Raw genomic sequence first — 16,392 nt, forward strand, 5'->3', positions numbered from 1 at the left:
CGACGCAGCTACAGGTGCATTCGAACAGCTGGCAGGCGATAACGATCACAAATATGAACGGTATTCCTGTTTTGCTCTCCATTATAATCGAAAGTTTACTCTAATTGAAATGCAAATTTTAGTAAGCCATGATTATTTATATAATAGAATTATATAAATAAAAATAAAAACGCTTGATTATATTAATAAAACAAGATAATCATTAATTGAGAAACTATTTAAGTACAAGAGCTCAACGACGCAGAAATCTCTTGCATCTTGTTTTGATTTAATTTAGTATAGCCTGACAACCCTAATCCAGCAACGCCGAGTTGAAGCATGTTTTCATACTTTTTACCGGGTAAAATGTATTTAATTATATAATTCAGCGGCCCTTGCAGCAATGGATCCCATCGACACCACCAAGCGAAAGCCCAGACGCACCTACGGCACGCCATCCTACACGTATCGCAATCGATTTGCCTATGCCCTCTTGGCCGCCGGAACTGTGCTCTTCGGCATTTGGAGGTGAGCAGATCTTCGAACTTAACGTATAAATGTGGTTTTAATGCTTGCCACCGCCTCGTTTTCAGCCTGACTCCCATCCAGCGCATTGCCAACGAGAAGCTGTCCCAGGCGGTGGCCCAAACCGAACAGGAGCGCGATAGGAAAGGACTCTTTGAGTTCGGCGCACCAAGGACTTCGCAGTTCATCAGGGACGCCATCAAGGAGAGCGAGGAGCAGAGGAACAAATAATGGATCGCAAGACGCGGCGAGCCAACTTCAAAAACCTGCAGCCTCGGTAATTTTAATTGAAATAAAGGCCAATAAAATGAATGTCATTATCTAACCGAACACTTTGTTTTCCTTTCATCCGAAGTTTGACGCGAAGCACCAAAGCAGCCGCAGATACATTATCGTTATCCAACTTCTTTGCCACACCCGAAAATGCTGAAGAAGTTCCGTCATGTCTCGCCGACATTCCTGTTCAGCCCGATCCTCCTGCGCCAAAAATCAAACCAATACGCACCAGCAATGTGTTCGAAAAACCTGGGCCCAAGCCCAAAAAGGCACCCAAGCTCAAGGCCAGCACTGTGTCAACGTCGAGTGGGGCGCGTCGTGGACGCGGAAAGAGCAAACAACAGCCCAGTATCAGCAACTTTCTACGCAACGAGCAGATCTTCGCGGAGGTTACCGCCCAGCATTGCATGGCGGACAACTTTAGTGCGGATGACATTGAAATGGCGCTGGCGCTGTCCAAATCGGAGAGTGAGAAGCATGGACGCCTTCGTCTGCATGACGATGACGATGCGGTGGTTGACCTACTGGATGATGAAGAGAAGTCCACTGAGAGAATACGTCATAAACTGCAGAAGTATGGCTTCCGCACAGCCGCCAAGGAAGGTAAGTCATCTTATAAAGTGTAAACGGTAAGATTGGACTTACGTTTTATCCCCATTTAGATTATAAATCTCTGGCGGTCCTGCCCGTGGTGGCCAGCAAAGGAGGTAGACGTGGCAAGTGGGCCAATAGGTTTACTTCCCTAACTTTAAGAAATCCGGATGTGCAACAGAAGAAGCTCGAGGAGAAAGTGTCTGCATTGCTTGGCCAAGAAATGCGCGGCAAGGAGCCCAACGGGGAAGACTGTTGTCTGACACCATACACTGTGATCACCGCAGCATTGAAGGAACTCAGAGCTGAGGGTGAATCTCGCATCCTTCGGGAACCAAGCGAAGGGCCCATAGATGACCTAGAATCATACTACGTAACCGACTTGTTTGAAGTTAGTCGCACGCCGGCACACCATCTTTTGAAGAATTGGGCAGCGATACAGGGAAGGGATTTTTCGCCAGAGCGTGAGACCCAAAAATGCCGCCAATTAAGGCAACAACATGAGCTTGTCTACGCTGAGTTGGAAAGGTACTACGGTGATCCACAGAAGTTAGAAGAGGAGGTGATGCAGGAACTGGATGAATTGGAAAAACTGGTGGCAGATAACATGATCGAAGATGATTCTGTAGTGATAAATATTGTGGAGGCAGAATCATCGTCGACTGGTAGCAGTCCATCAAAGGAGCCGCCGGATAAGCGTCCAAAAATGACAATGGAAGATAAGGAAAACCTGCAGCCAACAACATCAAAAGCCAGCTTGACTGTTCCCGCCCAGTCAACCCGCTGCACCTCGCCGGATCTCTTTGCGGACTCCGAAGATGAGCCGGATATAGTAACGACTGCTATATCCAATGAACCCGAAGACGTTAGGAATCTTTCAATGAAAGTTTACAAGAATGTCAGCATTAGCGAACGATCATCTTCGGTCGCTGAAATAGAAATTGTGTCCAGCAATGATGAACCTTCTCAGATAACCACGTATGAAGTGTTTTCCAGCGACGAAGGTGAGAATCTCCATTCATATAGACAGCACACCCCTTAAGAGTATTTCAATTTGCTTTCAGTAAAGACTGTTTCCAACGCTACGCAGGAGAAGATTTCTTTTGATGGTGAGTAAACACAGAAAAGTTCGATACCAAAATCTCATTCATATTTTAATTTCCAGACAAACCCATAGATGACTTTATAGACCTAACACAAGAGTTCGATATGGTAGAATTTAATGAATCAAAGCCTAGAACCCCAAACTTAATTGCATCATCGGAAACAGATTCCAATGTAGACAACCTAAATGGTGATACAATTCTAGATTTTAGTTCCCAGGAGGTAAGTTGTCCCATCTCCAAGGAATTGTACGCAAAGTATGCCAAGGTGGAAACATTCCCTGTGTGGAATGCAGCAGCAGAAGAGGAGGATAAAATTGAGTTTTCCTTAAGCATGGAAAGAGATTTGAAGAGTTCCGAGCAATCGTCGCATCAGCTCGGCATATTAACCACTCCAAATGACACCGAACACAGTTCAAGCTTCAGTGAATTGAATTTCTCGAGGAACTCGCTTCGGAGGAGCGTTAGTCTATCAACGGATCTCAGTTTCAAAAGTCCGCTTAACTGGAAAATGAACTCATCAGCCGAGAAGAGGGTCTCGCCGGCTGCTTCTCCTTACAAACAGTCGGATGCTAGTGTGGACTTAACCCAGAACAGCGATGACGAAAACGACGCAATTCTGCTCTCCGACGAGGAAATCAATTACTCCATTTGGAAGGGCAATAAGACCGTAAAAGATTTGGATATCGGGGACGATAGCTCAGACAGTTGCTTTGCATCTCCGGTGACGAAAAAGCGAGCTATCCCACAGTTCCAAACTGAGGAGGATCTGGATGCCTTCTTGATGGACTTTTCCACGGATGGCAATGGATCGCAAGGTTCACATTCTCCCAACAAGAGTGCTCTTAGCAAGGAGCGTGCTGAATTCGGAATACTGGATGCTGCTCCGTCTCAACCCTTCAGTCTATCTGAACTTCAGAGTCACGCCGACAAAGAGAAGTCATCGGATAACGAAATCAACTGGGCAGAAGCTTCATTTTTGGATGCACCAGCAAAGCCATTGTCACGCAGGAGCAGCCACAAATTTAATGAGCTCTTGGCGAAAATAAGCAAACCAGCGCATAACTCTGGCGACGACTTTGACGAATTCGATCAGATGGTTTTCCAAAGCACCAAGGAAGCCGCCTCCAGTGCTGGCGAAACAAGTGACATGCCTCAGGGATTGGACCTTTTGTTGAAGGGAGAGATAAAAACGACAGCGATCCCGGAGACAAGAGCTCCAGGCAACCAAACTCCGATTGAACCGCAGCAAGTAGATGTTGACGGCAATGTCTACTCCGTGCGTGTTTGTCACACACCTAAGCCAGATTTCGCCACCCTCCCGGAATCGGAGATCCTCCAGCAGCTCTACAAGTACGGCATAAAGCCACTAAAACGCAAACAGGCAGTGAAAATGCTCGAATTCATCTACAATCAAACGCATCCCATAATGAAGACAGCTGCTGTTCAGGATTTACCAGCCAGATCTGAGCCAATTGTGCGTTCCAAGTCAACTCCTGTGATTATGGAGAGACCACATTCGCAAGTAGCAAAGTCAACCTCTAAAACATTGAAGGCAATTGGGACAAAAAAGGATTTAACATTTAACGATGCCACGGGCGAGGAATTGCTGCGCTTTTCCCAATCCCTTGCCCCGAGTCTTTGCGATGACTTCGAGACCTTTGTCATGCAAACGAACGTTACCAAGAAGACACCACAGCCGCTGGTGCCACTGCACATCGCCTGGCACAATCTCATCTGCGCCAATCCCCAACTGCACGAAAGTGTACTCACGTACGAACCCATTGATTTGCAGGCAGTTTACTTGCACCTGAAGCACATGGGGCATCGATACGATCCAAAGGACCTGAAGACCTTCTTCGACCGGCGTTGCATTATCTTTCGCTATGAACTGGGTGCTCCCGGCAAGCAAGCAGAGCGTCATGTGCGAAGGCACACAAAAAAGCCTTCTAAAAGGAAGTAGATTCTACAAGTTATGGAATTTCATTGTACTTATACCTAACTTTGAATGCATTGAATTATTTTCTAGTATTTACCTTATATTGTATTATTGAATAAGATATTGTTACTTGGTATTTTGCGATCTAAATTTATTGTATGTAAAATTGATAAAACTCAAATACATTCAACACTTTTGTTTGAAGCATTGTTAACCATTCCTATTTGCCATTTCAAGCTACCCACTAGCATCTACGATTAAAAAACACAATATTATTTTGGGGGCCGTAGATTTATTTGATGCAACTTCAAAATACAATATTACAAAACTAATGGACGAATACAAATGTATAGAGTTTGTAGTAGATACAAGACACTGATATTTTCATACGAGTAGAATATTGGACAACATTAAATGCAGCATCTGTAGACAGACTACCCTAAATGGGTATTAAATGTAAAAATACAATTCGATCTTACGGCGCTAGAAAAGACACTTGGACGGTATAAATTTCTTACGAGTCTCTACGTGAAAGGCACATTGTCAGATTGCGATTAATGGAATGGAATCGGCTCGAACAAAACTGGTTGCTAATGAAACTATTTGTACTGCATGCAAAACTGATATGGTTGGTGGGTGCAGACGGGTTAGTGGGCTCTTACAGTAGCTAGGATTAGTTTTGGGGGGAGAGAGATATATAAGAAGCAATTCGTAGCATTGCCGGCATGTATAAGTATGTAAATTAAAGGCAGGGCTGTCCAAGAAATCACCAACAATACCCATTGGTTGAATGGGATTAATGGGACACCCCTGAACACCCCAATATTAGGCATAGCTAATCTCATGCTCATACGTCTTTCCCCGCAGATCCTCGTCATCGGGAAGCGCATGGTGGCGCAAACCGCACAAACGCGGTCCGTAGCGCAGCATGACAATGATAACGCCCACGATGAACAGGGCGACGGCGGCCACGGCGGGATAAAGGAAGTAAAGAGCCATTGCTACTTAGATGTCGCTCTCGCGCTTCTGCAACTCCACGTATTCCTCGCGCTGGCGCTGCTGGTGCAAAGTGCGACCCTCTGGACGTGGTGGACGCTGGTGCTGCTGCTGGTGATGATGATGGTGCGCCGAGTGCACGGGCTCCAAGTCGTCAACGCCGATGACAACGTCGTCGGGGAACACTTGCTGATGGGTTGTGGGCTAGAAAAAGTAATAGTTTCCAAACAATAAGCCACGATTTTTCGGGCTCTGGCCAAAAAACCGAATACTCACATGGAAGCGCTGAAAGTATGAGGCGTCCTTCAGCTCAGTGAAATCCAATGGCGGCTGATTGTGGGGCGTGGCAGACCAAATGGAAACCAACCAGCGATTGCCCGTGTGCCTGTCCTGCCAGTACTTGCGATGCTTGGAGCAGCAGCCCAAGATAATGTTCAGTATTATGATCGTGCCCAGGACAACCGTGCAGATGGCAATGGTCACATAAAACGGCGAGAAGTTGCCGTAGATGTGGCCGGTGAAGTAGGGATTCTTTTCGTACGCCTTGCGTTCCTCTTCGATTGTGGACATAGTCTTATAGGGGTGTGGTCACTTGCAAGAGCCTCAATAGCCTGCTGCACAATGCTCAATGGTCTGGAGGGCAGGGGAAGAAGAGTGAGAAAGCGGTTCAACCACCACGCTGCATGCCACTTGCACCCCGAAACCAATTGCCACCGATTCCAATTTGTCACATTGGGCGTGGCGTCACCAAAGTAAACTAACTAGCAGCACCAGCAGCTCCCCACTTAGCAGCTTATATGCGGATTGCACTTACCATTTGCGCGCGATTGGTGGTCACTGAGATTGGCACAAGTCCCATTCAGGTGTGTTACACACTTCTGCTCTTAAATGTTATTAATTTCAGCCACTTTGCTGCTACGAAAACAACGCCCAAAAGCCAGGCTCAGTGTGCTAGTGATGGCACTTTGTGGACTCGCCGCATGGTTGCAAGCGATCGATAACCATTCATCGATCGCAAGTGCAGGTTGTGTAAATTTTTTACTGCATACATTTAGACATTAAGTTATTTGTTAGAATTTAAATATATTAAACAATGTTTATAAACATACAATTTAAAAATTAACGTATGTGCTATTTTTGTAACACCAAATTTACATGTTTTAAAACCCGACACGTAAGATAAACAATATTAATCTATATTTTCAAAATTAATGCGACTCGAAGAAAATATCGTGTTCATTGCGTAAAAACAGGCATATTAAACCACCATTGTAAACATGTTAAATTGCGCGTCTTCGTGCCGCTAGTAACATAATCGCACTTGCTTATCAACTATTACAGGTTTCGAAGCAATCCTAACTCAAAAACAATCCAGCTATTCAATAGCTTCAATAGATTTCCCCGATCACTGGTCGTAGGTGAGGAAGTTATCCAACCCGGTGAACTGGCGTGCCAGAGCCCGACCATCGTCGGTGGGCGTACTGAAGGCAATGCACTCCCTAGCGATCTCTTGACCGAGCACCGTGTGGCACTGGACGACTCGCAGCAGCTTGCTGGCGATCCCGCTGCGTCGCTGCAGCGGAGAAACCCAGATGCGTGAGACGCCGCAGCTGAAAGAAGGCACATTTTAGCCGTTGACAAGGGAAGGGGCATGCAGTAGGGGATGTCTTACCTGGCCGGGTAGCTTTCCTCGCTGAAGTAGTCCGTGCCATCGACCTGGATGAAACGATGGGCCTGCGAGAGGGGCTGCACCAGGCAGAAGCCTACGATCTGCTGCTTGCGCACTGCTATGAAGGCTACAAAGATCTTTGGCACAATGTACGAGGAATAGCCCAGCTCTTTGTCCACCACACCAATGAGATCCCGCAGTCTGTCGAGCCGAGCTGTCGGAGCGCGTTCGTTGATCCGTATGATGCGCCCGTCGCTGGCCCATTCTGGATAAACGGACACAATGTCCTCGTCGATCCAGCCCTTGAAGCGCAGCACATGGATGGAATTGTGGTACTCGCGATGAAGCAGCTCCTCCTCCGGCTCGTGCACGGTGTACACCAATCCGCACTGCTGGCACTGCCGTGCTCCGAAGGCCTTTTGACCAGCATCGATCTGGTACTGATTCGATCCACCCGCCGCCGTTAGCAATCTCATCGATGTATCCGGCCGACGCCGCAACGATTTCTGGACAACGGGCTGTAAGCGTTGAGTGAATATGGGGAAAAGCTTTGGCTGAACTTCCTCTACTGCTGGCGCATCCTGTTTTGGTGCAATGGCCACCGCTGTATTTTCCACTGTTTCCATCTGAGCAAGCTGCGCAGCCTCCTCGCTGTTCACCACCATGTATAAATTGTCCACAATTTGATTGGCCTCGTCCTTGTAGTCATCCGGATTTGCAATAAATATCTCAAAGTTCTTTTCGGTGCAAATATTGTTGCTAATGAGAAACTCTAGTAAAATTTGCTGTTGCTCCACGACATTGGGATCATCGGTTTGGTATGGCAAACGTTGACGGAACTCAGCAAAGGGATCAATTTCCACATCGTTCGCCTCTGGGGCATACTCAATTATATCCGGTAGCGACTCCGTTTCCATGGTCGTCTCCTCCGCATCAATGGGCGTTGCCTGTACCACCGGATTCGCTTCTACAATCTCATCAACCACCGTATCGTCCAGATTCTTTAGGATCGCATCCACAGTCGCCTGCTCGGCGGAAAATATCGTGGCCGACTTGACGCGCACTTGCCGCGGCTTACGGCGTATCGTTTGGACGAGTTCAATCTTGCCCTGGCTGACGCTGGCCCGGATGTTGTCCGTGATTCTCACCTCCATGCAGGTGCTACTACGGCGGCCCGATTTGAAGAACTTTCGTTTGCTTAGATCGGCTGGCTCGGCGGTTGGGGATTTCTGGACCGGCTCGTGGCGAATTATTGGTATGATAGGCTCCACCTCGATGATGGGATCAATGTCTTCGACATCACTAAGATCGGAGAAATCGGCGGAAGTTTCTTGCCATGCGGTTGCTGGCAGATTGTTATTGTTGTTAGCATCGTCGGCTTCAATCACACTCAATGGTTTGGCCATTTTGATCGGGTCCTTGGCATTACGGAGAATCTGGTGGACTTCCTCCACTTTGGCGCGCTCTTCACGCTTGGTGGTGATCAGGTTCTTGAGCCGTTCGTTGCTCAGCGAGTTGAGAATGTTGTCCATATCGGTGGCTGGCAGTCGGTTGGCAAAACCGTGACGCTTGCGTATTTTGTGGTGAACTCCCTTATTAATGCCCAATAGTGGACGGGAGGTTGGCGAGATTTTCGTTGGTTGTTTAAGCGAATTCTTGGATATGGACGGCCGCCTTCTTGACTTTGTGACCGCTTCTCCACTGTGGGAATAGAAGGCCATGGTGGGAATGCTGCTGCTCAGCGTCACCTTGCGCATCTTGCTCTGCGGCGAACCAGAGTCGGCGTCCGCTGAAGGAGCAACCGGGGTGGACGTTTCTGGGTGCTGTCGCTTTTGAGGCTTATGATTGGATGCTTCTTCGTCCGATTCGGGCACTTCGACATCAATCTTCATACTACTTCCTGGGCTTTCTGGCCTTTTTGCTGTGGCAACTTCGGAAGATTTCGCTGTTTTATTGTTGGTGTTTCCTGTGTTTCGTTTTACTGCATCGTCATTTGACTTGAACACTTCTACCGGGGACTTGGATCTGCTTCTGCTGTTTTCTAGCTTAACTGCTGCTGTTTTTTCTTCATCATACGACCTCATGTTCTCATGTAGATGGGCAGCAGCCTTCAGCGTCTTGCAGTTTATATCCGCCGACGTGAAGGGTCTTCGCCTATTCCTGGTTTTTGGACTGATGATTTGCGAGCTCCTTGTTTCACGAACTTCTGTATTCTTCCTGGAGTTCTTACTGCTAGAAGGTTTCTCGTCGTCCGACTGGGACTCTTCAGCTGGGCTCGTTTTCTTCGGTTTAGTTGTATGCACTTGGGCAGTGGTCTTTAGGCTGTGGTTGTGTTTCTTCTTTGATTTTTCTAACATTGATCTTGAATCCTGACCCTTCATTAGCATAGCTGCCACCTTGCTTAGCCTAGTCTGAAAAGATTCTGGCGAGGAGAACGCATCTGGATCCTTTTGCGCACTGAAGGTTCGTGGACTGCGTCTGATGCTATTTCTGGCTCTGGAAGAAGGAGTTCCTTCAGAGGAAGAGGTGGGCGACGACATTGAAGAATCCGCTCGCTTTCTTTGGACCCTCGTCTGACGGGGGCTGCTGTTGCGACTATTGCTGCTGCTGTTGCTATTTAGCCGCATGGTGGCTGTAAACAATTGGGGCAGCTGCTCCGCCGTGGCAGTCATGACTCCGCCACGGGTTTTTTTGTTCTCCTTGTTGGTTTCCGGGCTGCTGTTCGCACTGCTGCTTGACTTGCCGGGGACTGCGGCGAAGAGACTCCTGCCCTTCCTGTTGGCCGCCACATGGGTCTTTAATGGCAAGACACCCAGACTGTCTACGTCCGCATCATCCTCGTCGTCGTTGATTTGGCGCAGCCTGGATCTGGGACTGCCAAACAGTTGCCGCTTGCGCTCCGAAAGGCGCGGAGTGGCCATGCGACTGGGACGCCCACTACCCGTCGGGGTCTCCATGATCGCGCGCAAATCTTTTATTTCGCATTAACTTTGTCCAAATTGTGACTCCTTCGCGCTTTTTTGTAGCTGCCTAGTGTTGGGGGTGGTTGGATCGTTCAGGGTCTCTTCGGTCGTTTGCCAACACATGCCAGATCGTCTATGTTTTTACTGCAATGTTTATATATATTAAATGCATTACATTGTTTTTAAATTTTTTTTACATCAATGTTTATAAAAATCAAATACATTGCAATGTAAATATTTTCTGTTAGTTATAATTTTTTTACCACATTTTACATTTAACATTTTTCTTCGAAGCGATCAAGTCAGCTTGCAGTTTTTCGTAAATTATTTGGACTTATTCTACGATTTCTGTAAAATAAATAAGTAATGTTAATTATATTCTTGATCCAAGACAAAGTATTCAATATAGTACCACTTAACGAGTTACGATCATGATCGCTAGACATTCTATGTTTTCTAATCTTCATATATTTTAAAGATTTCCGTATTATTTTAACTATCCGGTATTTTTACAGAGCTAAGGTGATCATATAACGGGAAAACTCTATCTGGTATTTCCACCCAAGTCAGACTCAGTCACACTCTTCCAGACGTCACACGGTCATATTGCGGACGAAGTGCGAATCGATTTGGAAAAATCTGCTGCTCGGCCTGGAAAGTAGAAAGTATAAAGCTCTGCGTTTATAATTTAATTTGCAGCCAAAGCCCGCTGCCGATCAGGTAAGTTAGCTCCCCCACATTATCCGTACCGCCATTTGAAAGCCACGCCAACGAGAACCGTGAGAAAATGTGAACTCTAGCCGCCGCCATCTTTTTTTATGTATGCGTTAGGCCACAACGCCAATAATGCGATTTAAAACCGAGTTTATTAAGATTACTCGCGCTCCTTGTGCTGCTGCCTTAATGTTTATCCTTTGCTCGTATTGGTTAAAATAGAAAACAATTGCACTGTCTTCTCTCTTCTCTTGAGGTATCGCGTTTGTTCGTCGCCGTTGTCGTCCTCCAACCGCGGTATATACATACAAACATATAGGCAAATATATATAAATATATTTTCGACGCAGCCGCCGCCGCCGCCGCCGCGTAGATATCCATTTTCCGGGATTACCCCACCCAGAGTGATATAAACGATATAACCGTGGACGACCACGCAGCGGAACCCGCTGCCGCCATGCCCGGAGCCGGCACGTTCAAGTTATTCATCGGGAATCTTGACGAGAAGACACAGGCCACCGAGCTGCGTGCACTGTTCGAGAAGTACGGTACCGTCGTCGAGTGCGACGTGGTGAAGAACTATGGCTTCGTTCACATGGAGACGGAGCAGCAGGGTCGCGATGCCATACAGAATCTGAACGGTTATACGCTGAACGAGTTCGCCATCAAGGTGGAGGCGGCCAAGAGCCGGCGGGCGCCCAATACGCCGACCACGAAAATCTTCGTGGGAAATCTAACGGACAAGACGCGGGCGCCGGAGGTGCGGGAACTGTTTCAGAAATACGGCACCGTCGTCGAATGCGACATTGTGCGCAACTATGGTTTTGTCCATCTGGACTGTGTCGGTGATGTGCAGGACGCCATTAAGGAGCTGAACGGTCGCGTTGTCGATGGCCAGCCGCTCAAGGTTCAAGTGTCGACCAGTCGGGTCCGCCCCAAGCCGGGCATGGGCGATCCGGAGCAGTGCTATCGGTGCGGAAGATCCGGGCATTGGTCGAAAGAGTGTCCGCGACTGTACGGCAGTGCCGGAGGCGGACGCGAGCCGCCATCGCCCCTCAGCGCCGGCGGCTACAGAGATCGCATGTACGGTCGTGACCCGTATCCGCCGCCACCACCGCCGCCGCCGTTCCTGCGTGACCGCATCATGGATGGCTTTAGGGTAAATTCAGCATCCATTTGCCCCCCCGATCAAATCATCCATTGTGCCAAGTATTATTCACATTCTGTGCTGCTACTAATCTAAATCTTGTTTTCCCGCCCGCAGGACTATGACTACTATGACCGCCGCTTCGAGGACTCACGCGATCTGTATGAGCGTCGCTATCAGACCTCGCGAATGCGCGACTTCCCACCGCCGCCCATCTCTCGCCGCGAACCCATGCCTCTACCGCCCACCTTAAGCGGCAGCCTGCGCTCCTGCAGCGTTTCTCGTGGATACGACACTATGTTCAGCCGGCGCTCGCCTCCGCCGCCGCGTAGCAGCAATGGAATGAGTCGCTACGGGTAGGTAACCCTGCAAGTGGATGAAATGTCGCACTTTCTTTTCCAAATATGTGTGTACTAAAGTTAATTCTTATCAGATGACTACGTTTTCCATACTTACTTACATATTAAGACCTAGATAGTGCTTTGCTTATATGATGAAATTATAAAATGAAACGATGAAAGATAACATTCGTATATCTCCATCGAACCTATTTTGAAATCAGTTTTTAATGAATTATTTTCTATCTCCTCCCAGCTCGCCCACTCCACACGGTTACGAGGACTTTAGTCGCGATGCATTCGACGAACGCATGATTTCGTCGCGCGGAATGCGCGGTCCATCGCCGCCGGGTCGCAGATATGCGCCCTACTGAGATGAGTTTTACTATCACGGCAGCAGCTGAGTAGCGGTTGCACTACCCATGCCCCTGCCAATGGGTCACACATTCTACCACACGACCAGCAATCGAAGAACGGCGCCTGTGGACTGCTGGCTGCTCTGCTGGTCGCCAGCGGCGGCCTACTACCATCACCACCAAGCACACCAGCAGCACATGCTGATGCCGACGACAATTTCACAACTGTGGCTGCCGCCTTGGTAAACCACATACATGTTACTAAACCCAAACTAACCATTACTCGTACACTTAAACAAGAAGATGGAAATACGTGTTTAAGCATCCTCCCTATATGCAAAACACGCCAAAAAAAAAAAAGAACTAGACAACGACGTGCAACCTCTACACATTCAACCGTAGTACCAATAAACGCATAATCAGTCGAAACTGTGCAAAAATAAACACTGTATTTTAAAGCTAGTTTAAGGGGCAGTATTGCAACGATGTGTCTTAGATCTACGGATGCTCCATAGCCAGCCGTCGTTACGCATGTGAAATCGAGTGCTGGCTGCCGTGCTTGCCCAAAATGGGCTGATCAGGAGACAGATCTTCCGGTGGGCTACCATTGTGCGTGTCCGGTGAGTGGTCGTCCAGCAGCTTGCTACCATTGTGCTTGTTCAGTTCTTTCAGCTCGACAGGTGTGGTCTTTTCGAATGTTGGCGGGATTAGTAATCGACTGAAAAGATAACATGTTATTTATTGTGGGGAACCGCCTTAAAAACGAATAGTATTTCAGCTTACTTGCTGCACTGTAGCCAAAACATGGAGACCAGCATCATGGCCGAAGTAACGCCGAAGGTCCAGAACGTACCTAGGCGCGTGTAGATGGATCCCACGAAGACTGGACCAAGGACGCGGGACAGACAACCCGAACCGGTCATCCAGCCCATCCAGACGCCCTGCGGCCGAGGTCCCAGAACTTTGGAGAATATGGTCTGGATGAGAGTCACCCCAATGGGATATCCTATCGATGTGAAGGCAAATCCAATGATGAACTGCGTTAAGGTCAAGGCCGGCAGTTCGCCGCACCATTTCTGCGTTGTGGGGCAGCCCAAGAAGATGGGATCGCTTTCGCTTAGGTTCCAGCTGGCATTGAATGGCTGCGCCAACTTTGGCGGATCCGGACCCCAAGGCACGAAGAGCACGCGACCGAGAAACATCAGCGAGAATCCGCCCCAGATGAGCACATAACGCTCGGCTATAATCTTGCACATGGGCTCAATCAAAACGAACGTGACCAGGGAGACAATAGCTGCGGTGGTCATCATGATGCCCATGTACCATAGGGCCTCGTCGTTGGACCAAGCGAACATATCCATTGTCAGGGATGTGCCCAGACTGCAAGGCGAGGAAGCAATAGTTTAAAAAAAAAAAAACCCACTCTGAGGATTACTCACGTCTCCAACAGCACAAAGTTGAATACCAGAACAAAGAAGGCGACGATCAAAGTCCATGCGGATAAATAGCTGGGCTTGATGCCTTTCCAAGTCTCCTTCTCGGATGTGCCGCCCTGCATCACCATCACCTCGCGAGCTGCAATTTTGTGCTCCTGAAGGAGTGTTCAAATTTAATGACACTTTAGAGCGAACCAAGTAACCTGGCCACTCACCTCAAACACTCCGGGCAGGAACATCATGAAGTTTCCAATGCTCATCAGCACATTGATCCATCCGGATGCCGTGTACATGTTGAAGTGCATCTTGCCCCACAGCCAGACGTGTCCCTGATCTCCCAGCGGTGTGACTGCCGCCTGCAGAGTTGGACCAATGATGAATCCAAGGACCTGTGCCAGCGAAACCATTGCAACGGCATGTGTGCGTTCGCTGATTCGTGTCGCAGCGGACAAATAGGAGCGGCACAGGGCAATATTCGCCGAGCTGACACCGATGAGGAACCGCGAGGAGAGCATCCAGTACTTCACATTGTCCGGACGCAGTTCCAGCGAGGAGTATATGCCACTGGCCAGCGTGAATAGAGACAGCGATAGCAGCAGTGGCAGACGAATCTTGCCCAGCTTGTTGCCCCACCACCCAAAGATCGGACTGAAGATCATTTGTCCCAGCGGATTGGCGGCCACAATCAGTCCCATAAACTCCTTGCCCGCATCGGGATCTAGCTGAAGAGAGATGAGATTGAAAAGCAGCTGGATAGCGTGACCAAAATGGGTACGCACCTTGTTGAGGTAGGGCCAAATGCCTGTGAGTATGATGCTGAAGCCAAGCGCCATCAGAAACATCGTAAAGTAGATGATGCGGACGGAGCGCCAGCGCTGCTTGTACTCCTCCAGCGTCTCCAGGCCATCGTCCACATCCTCCGGCAGTCTTTTGGTTTCAAAGCGAGCGGAAACTCGGCGGGCAAACTCCATAATTGGTTTGCTTGGCTGTGATGTTTGATGGGTTGGTTGGCTGCGATGGATGTGTGTTTGCTGGATTTCACCGCCACTGAGTCATTCTGTAAATGGATTCGAATGAGTTTTTTTTTTCTTTATGGAGCTTTTTGTGAATCGATGTGTCAGTTGTTAGACACGCTTTTAAAGTCTTGTAACTATTAATGATTCAGAGTAGAGTATGTCTCTAATCGGCGGTGCCTTCAATTACTTGAATATGGATGGAGTGGATTATCTGCCAGACGTCGCGTGATTATCCTCCTCCGAAAAAACCACAGATATGGAAAACAGTTTGCTGAACTTATCACACAAATTGCGGAAGATAAAGGCAATCGGTGCCGAAATAAAGCTGTTTGTAGTTATTCGTTGCCATGTGCGGGTGTCTGTATGTCGTTTTTCTTTAGTAAGAGCCACTATCACTGTGAGTATGCCATTGTTTTTGTTTATATGGCATGATAAGGTTCGTACAGAACGTCAGTTTATTACATGATTTCATTTATCAGAGCAAAAGAAATTGATTCGCCCCAGTACAGGGTACGAAATAAAAACATTTTGTTATAACTTTAGTTTTCGATAGTGCAACAAGTGCAGCGATTAGCCATATCAATCAGACTTGTCCACTTCCTACATCAATCAAATCATCACTGGTTGAAGATCACTCCGTCGCAAATCAATTTCTAATTGATTATACCAATTGCCAATTGATGCAGTTGGTTTTTTTTTTTTCTTTTTTTTTTTAGTTGAGCGCCAGATTCTCGTTCTCGAAGTACCCAAACACACACACACACATCTTTCAGATACAAGATACTAGATATGAGATAGCGACCGTTGATCTTTGGCTGCCTATTGTTTTTTTCGTTAAGCTACTTTGCCTTTGCACTCCTTGCTTTGATTTTCAAATTACTTAGCTTACTAAGTTGTATTTTGTTTTTCGTCACACACTGAAGCAAAACTATGTAAATTAAATGGAAACATGCACTCTTTGTTTTTTTTTAAATTACTCTTTCTTTGTCTCACTCTCGCTCTCCCGCTTCCTCTCACTCGATTTTTGTAATATTTAACCAAACGCAAAGAAAGCGCTTTTCTCCCTCTGCCAATGGCTATATCTGTATCTGTATCTGTATCTGCGTGCATGTATCTTTCTGTGCATCTAGAACTCAAGGGCACCCCCCTACCGCGCGCATCCTATTTGTGGGGCTTCCAGCGGGTAATGCACCTTTTACCAATCGGGCTATGTCTTTTTAACTACCTGTTGCAGCGGAACAGCGACGACCACTGGAGATGAACGAACGCGACGGACTGAACTGAACTGACGCGGCAGCGCCTGTTGCCAACAAATCGGACGACGCGTCGCCACAGAGCGTGATG

At 47.8% G+C, this 16,392-nt stretch overlaps 7 protein-coding genes across 21 annotated transcripts; 3 read left to right on the forward strand and 4 right to left on the reverse strand.

Annotated features, from left to right (window-relative positions):
* Positions 1–275: 275 nt before the first annotated feature.
* On the forward strand, positions 276–4,615 carry CG42307 (uncharacterized protein). 4 transcript variants are annotated; one of them, NM_001300038.1, is made up of 6 exons: positions 276–507; positions 573–781; positions 860–1,383; positions 1,443–2,375; positions 2,436–2,480; positions 2,537–4,615. In NM_001300038.1, the coding sequence occupies exons 1-2, from the start codon at positions 383–385 to the stop codon at positions 733–735; spliced, it is 288 nt and encodes a 95-aa protein (NP_001286967.1). In that variant the 5' UTR covers positions 276–382; the 3' UTR covers positions 736–781; positions 860–1,383; positions 1,443–2,375; positions 2,436–2,480; positions 2,537–4,615. The 4 variants fall into 4 exon arrangements, with proteins under 4 accessions (NP_001286967.1, NP_001137900.1, NP_001137899.1 ...); NM_001144428.2 differs by having other exon boundaries at positions 2,549–4,615; NM_001144427.2 differs by having other exon boundaries at positions 2,441–2,480.
* On the forward strand, positions 276–4,615 carry mus312 (mutagen-sensitive 312). Of its 3 annotated transcripts, none has more exons than NM_168200.2 (6): positions 276–507; positions 573–781; positions 860–1,383; positions 1,443–2,375; positions 2,436–2,480; positions 2,537–4,615. In NM_168200.2, exons 2-6 carry the CDS (start codon positions 735–737, stop codon positions 4,435–4,437), a joined length of 3,450 nt encoding a protein of 1,149 aa, NP_729234.2. In that variant the 5' UTR covers positions 276–507; positions 573–734; the 3' UTR covers positions 4,438–4,615. The 3 variants fall into 3 exon arrangements, with proteins under 3 accessions (NP_729234.2, NP_648104.2, NP_001137902.1); NM_139847.4 differs by having other exon boundaries at positions 2,549–4,615; NM_001144430.2 differs by having other exon boundaries at positions 2,441–2,480.
* Positions 4,616–4,687: 72 nt separating this feature from the next.
* Positions 4,688–6,370, reverse strand: wrm1 (wurmchen 1). 2 transcript variants are annotated; one of them, NM_001169898.2, is made up of 3 exons: positions 6,224–6,370; positions 5,686–6,042; positions 4,688–5,598 (listed from the first exon to the last, which is right to left on the reverse strand). In NM_001169898.2, the coding sequence occupies exons 2-3, from the start codon at positions 5,977–5,979 to the stop codon at positions 5,419–5,421; spliced, it is 474 nt and encodes a 157-aa protein (NP_001163369.2). In that variant the 5' UTR covers positions 5,980–6,042; positions 6,224–6,370; the 3' UTR covers positions 4,688–5,418. The 2 variants fall into 2 exon arrangements, with proteins under 2 accessions (NP_001163369.2, NP_648105.1); NM_139848.4 differs by having other exon boundaries at positions 4,688–5,613.
* Positions 4,688–6,370, reverse strand: wrm2 (wurmchen 2). 2 transcript variants are annotated; one of them, NM_001274578.1, is made up of 3 exons: positions 6,224–6,370; positions 5,686–6,042; positions 4,688–5,598 (listed from the first exon to the last, which is right to left on the reverse strand). In NM_001274578.1, exon 3 carries the CDS (start codon positions 5,410–5,412, stop codon positions 5,239–5,241), a length of 174 nt encoding a protein of 57 aa, NP_001261507.1. In that variant the 5' UTR covers positions 5,413–5,598; positions 5,686–6,042; positions 6,224–6,370; the 3' UTR covers positions 4,688–5,238. The 2 variants fall into 2 exon arrangements, with proteins under 2 accessions (NP_001261507.1, NP_001261506.1); NM_001274577.1 differs by having other exon boundaries at positions 4,688–5,613.
* Positions 6,371–6,585: 215 nt separating this feature from the next.
* On the reverse strand, positions 6,586–10,484 carry eco (Establishment of cohesion). Of its 2 annotated transcripts, NM_139849.3 has the most exons (4): positions 10,454–10,484; positions 10,305–10,389; positions 7,082–10,185; positions 6,586–7,019 (listed from the first exon to the last, which is right to left on the reverse strand). In NM_139849.3, exons 3-4 carry the CDS (start codon positions 10,033–10,035, stop codon positions 6,815–6,817), a joined length of 3,159 nt encoding a protein of 1,052 aa, NP_648106.1. In that variant the 5' UTR covers positions 10,036–10,185; positions 10,305–10,389; positions 10,454–10,484; the 3' UTR covers positions 6,586–6,814. The 2 variants fall into 2 exon arrangements, with proteins under 2 accessions (NP_648106.1, NP_729236.2); NM_168201.2 differs by lacking the exons at positions 10,305–10,389; positions 10,454–10,484 and having other exon boundaries at positions 7,082–10,132.
* Positions 10,410–13,037, forward strand: lark. Of its 5 annotated transcripts, none has more exons than NM_168204.3 (5): positions 10,410–10,463; positions 10,557–10,761; positions 11,196–11,914; positions 12,020–12,258; positions 12,497–13,037. In NM_168204.3, the coding sequence occupies exons 3-5, from the start codon at positions 11,213–11,215 to the stop codon at positions 12,612–12,614; spliced, it is 1,059 nt and encodes a 352-aa protein (NP_729239.1). In that variant the 5' UTR covers positions 10,410–10,463; positions 10,557–10,761; positions 11,196–11,212; the 3' UTR covers positions 12,615–13,037. The 5 variants fall into 5 exon arrangements, with proteins under 5 accessions (NP_729239.1, NP_729238.1, NP_523957.1 ...); NM_168203.4 differs by lacking the exon at positions 10,410–10,463 and adding an exon at positions 11,012–11,052 and having other exon boundaries at positions 10,608–10,761; positions 11,106–11,914; NM_079233.6 differs by lacking the exon at positions 10,410–10,463 and having other exon boundaries at positions 10,608–10,761; positions 11,012–11,914.
* Cln7 lies at positions 13,028–16,327 on the reverse strand. Of its 3 annotated transcripts, none has more exons than NM_139850.4 (6): positions 16,274–16,327; positions 14,812–15,089; positions 14,248–14,754; positions 14,036–14,187; positions 13,380–13,976; positions 13,028–13,314 (listed from the first exon to the last, which is right to left on the reverse strand). In NM_139850.4, exons 2-6 carry the CDS (start codon positions 15,001–15,003, stop codon positions 13,122–13,124), a joined length of 1,641 nt encoding a protein of 546 aa, NP_648107.3. In that variant the 5' UTR covers positions 15,004–15,089; positions 16,274–16,327; the 3' UTR covers positions 13,028–13,121. The 3 variants fall into 3 exon arrangements, with proteins under 3 accessions (NP_648107.3, NP_001261509.1, NP_001261508.1); NM_001274580.1 differs by lacking the exon at positions 16,274–16,327 and adding an exon at positions 15,236–15,528; NM_001274579.1 differs by lacking the exon at positions 16,274–16,327.
* Between the last annotated feature and the right edge of the window lie 65 nt (positions 16,328–16,392).

This window comes from Drosophila melanogaster, chromosome 3L, assembly GCF_000001215.4.
Source record: "Drosophila melanogaster chromosome 3L".
NCBI lineage: Eukaryota > Metazoa > Arthropoda > Insecta > Diptera > Drosophilidae > Drosophila > Drosophila melanogaster.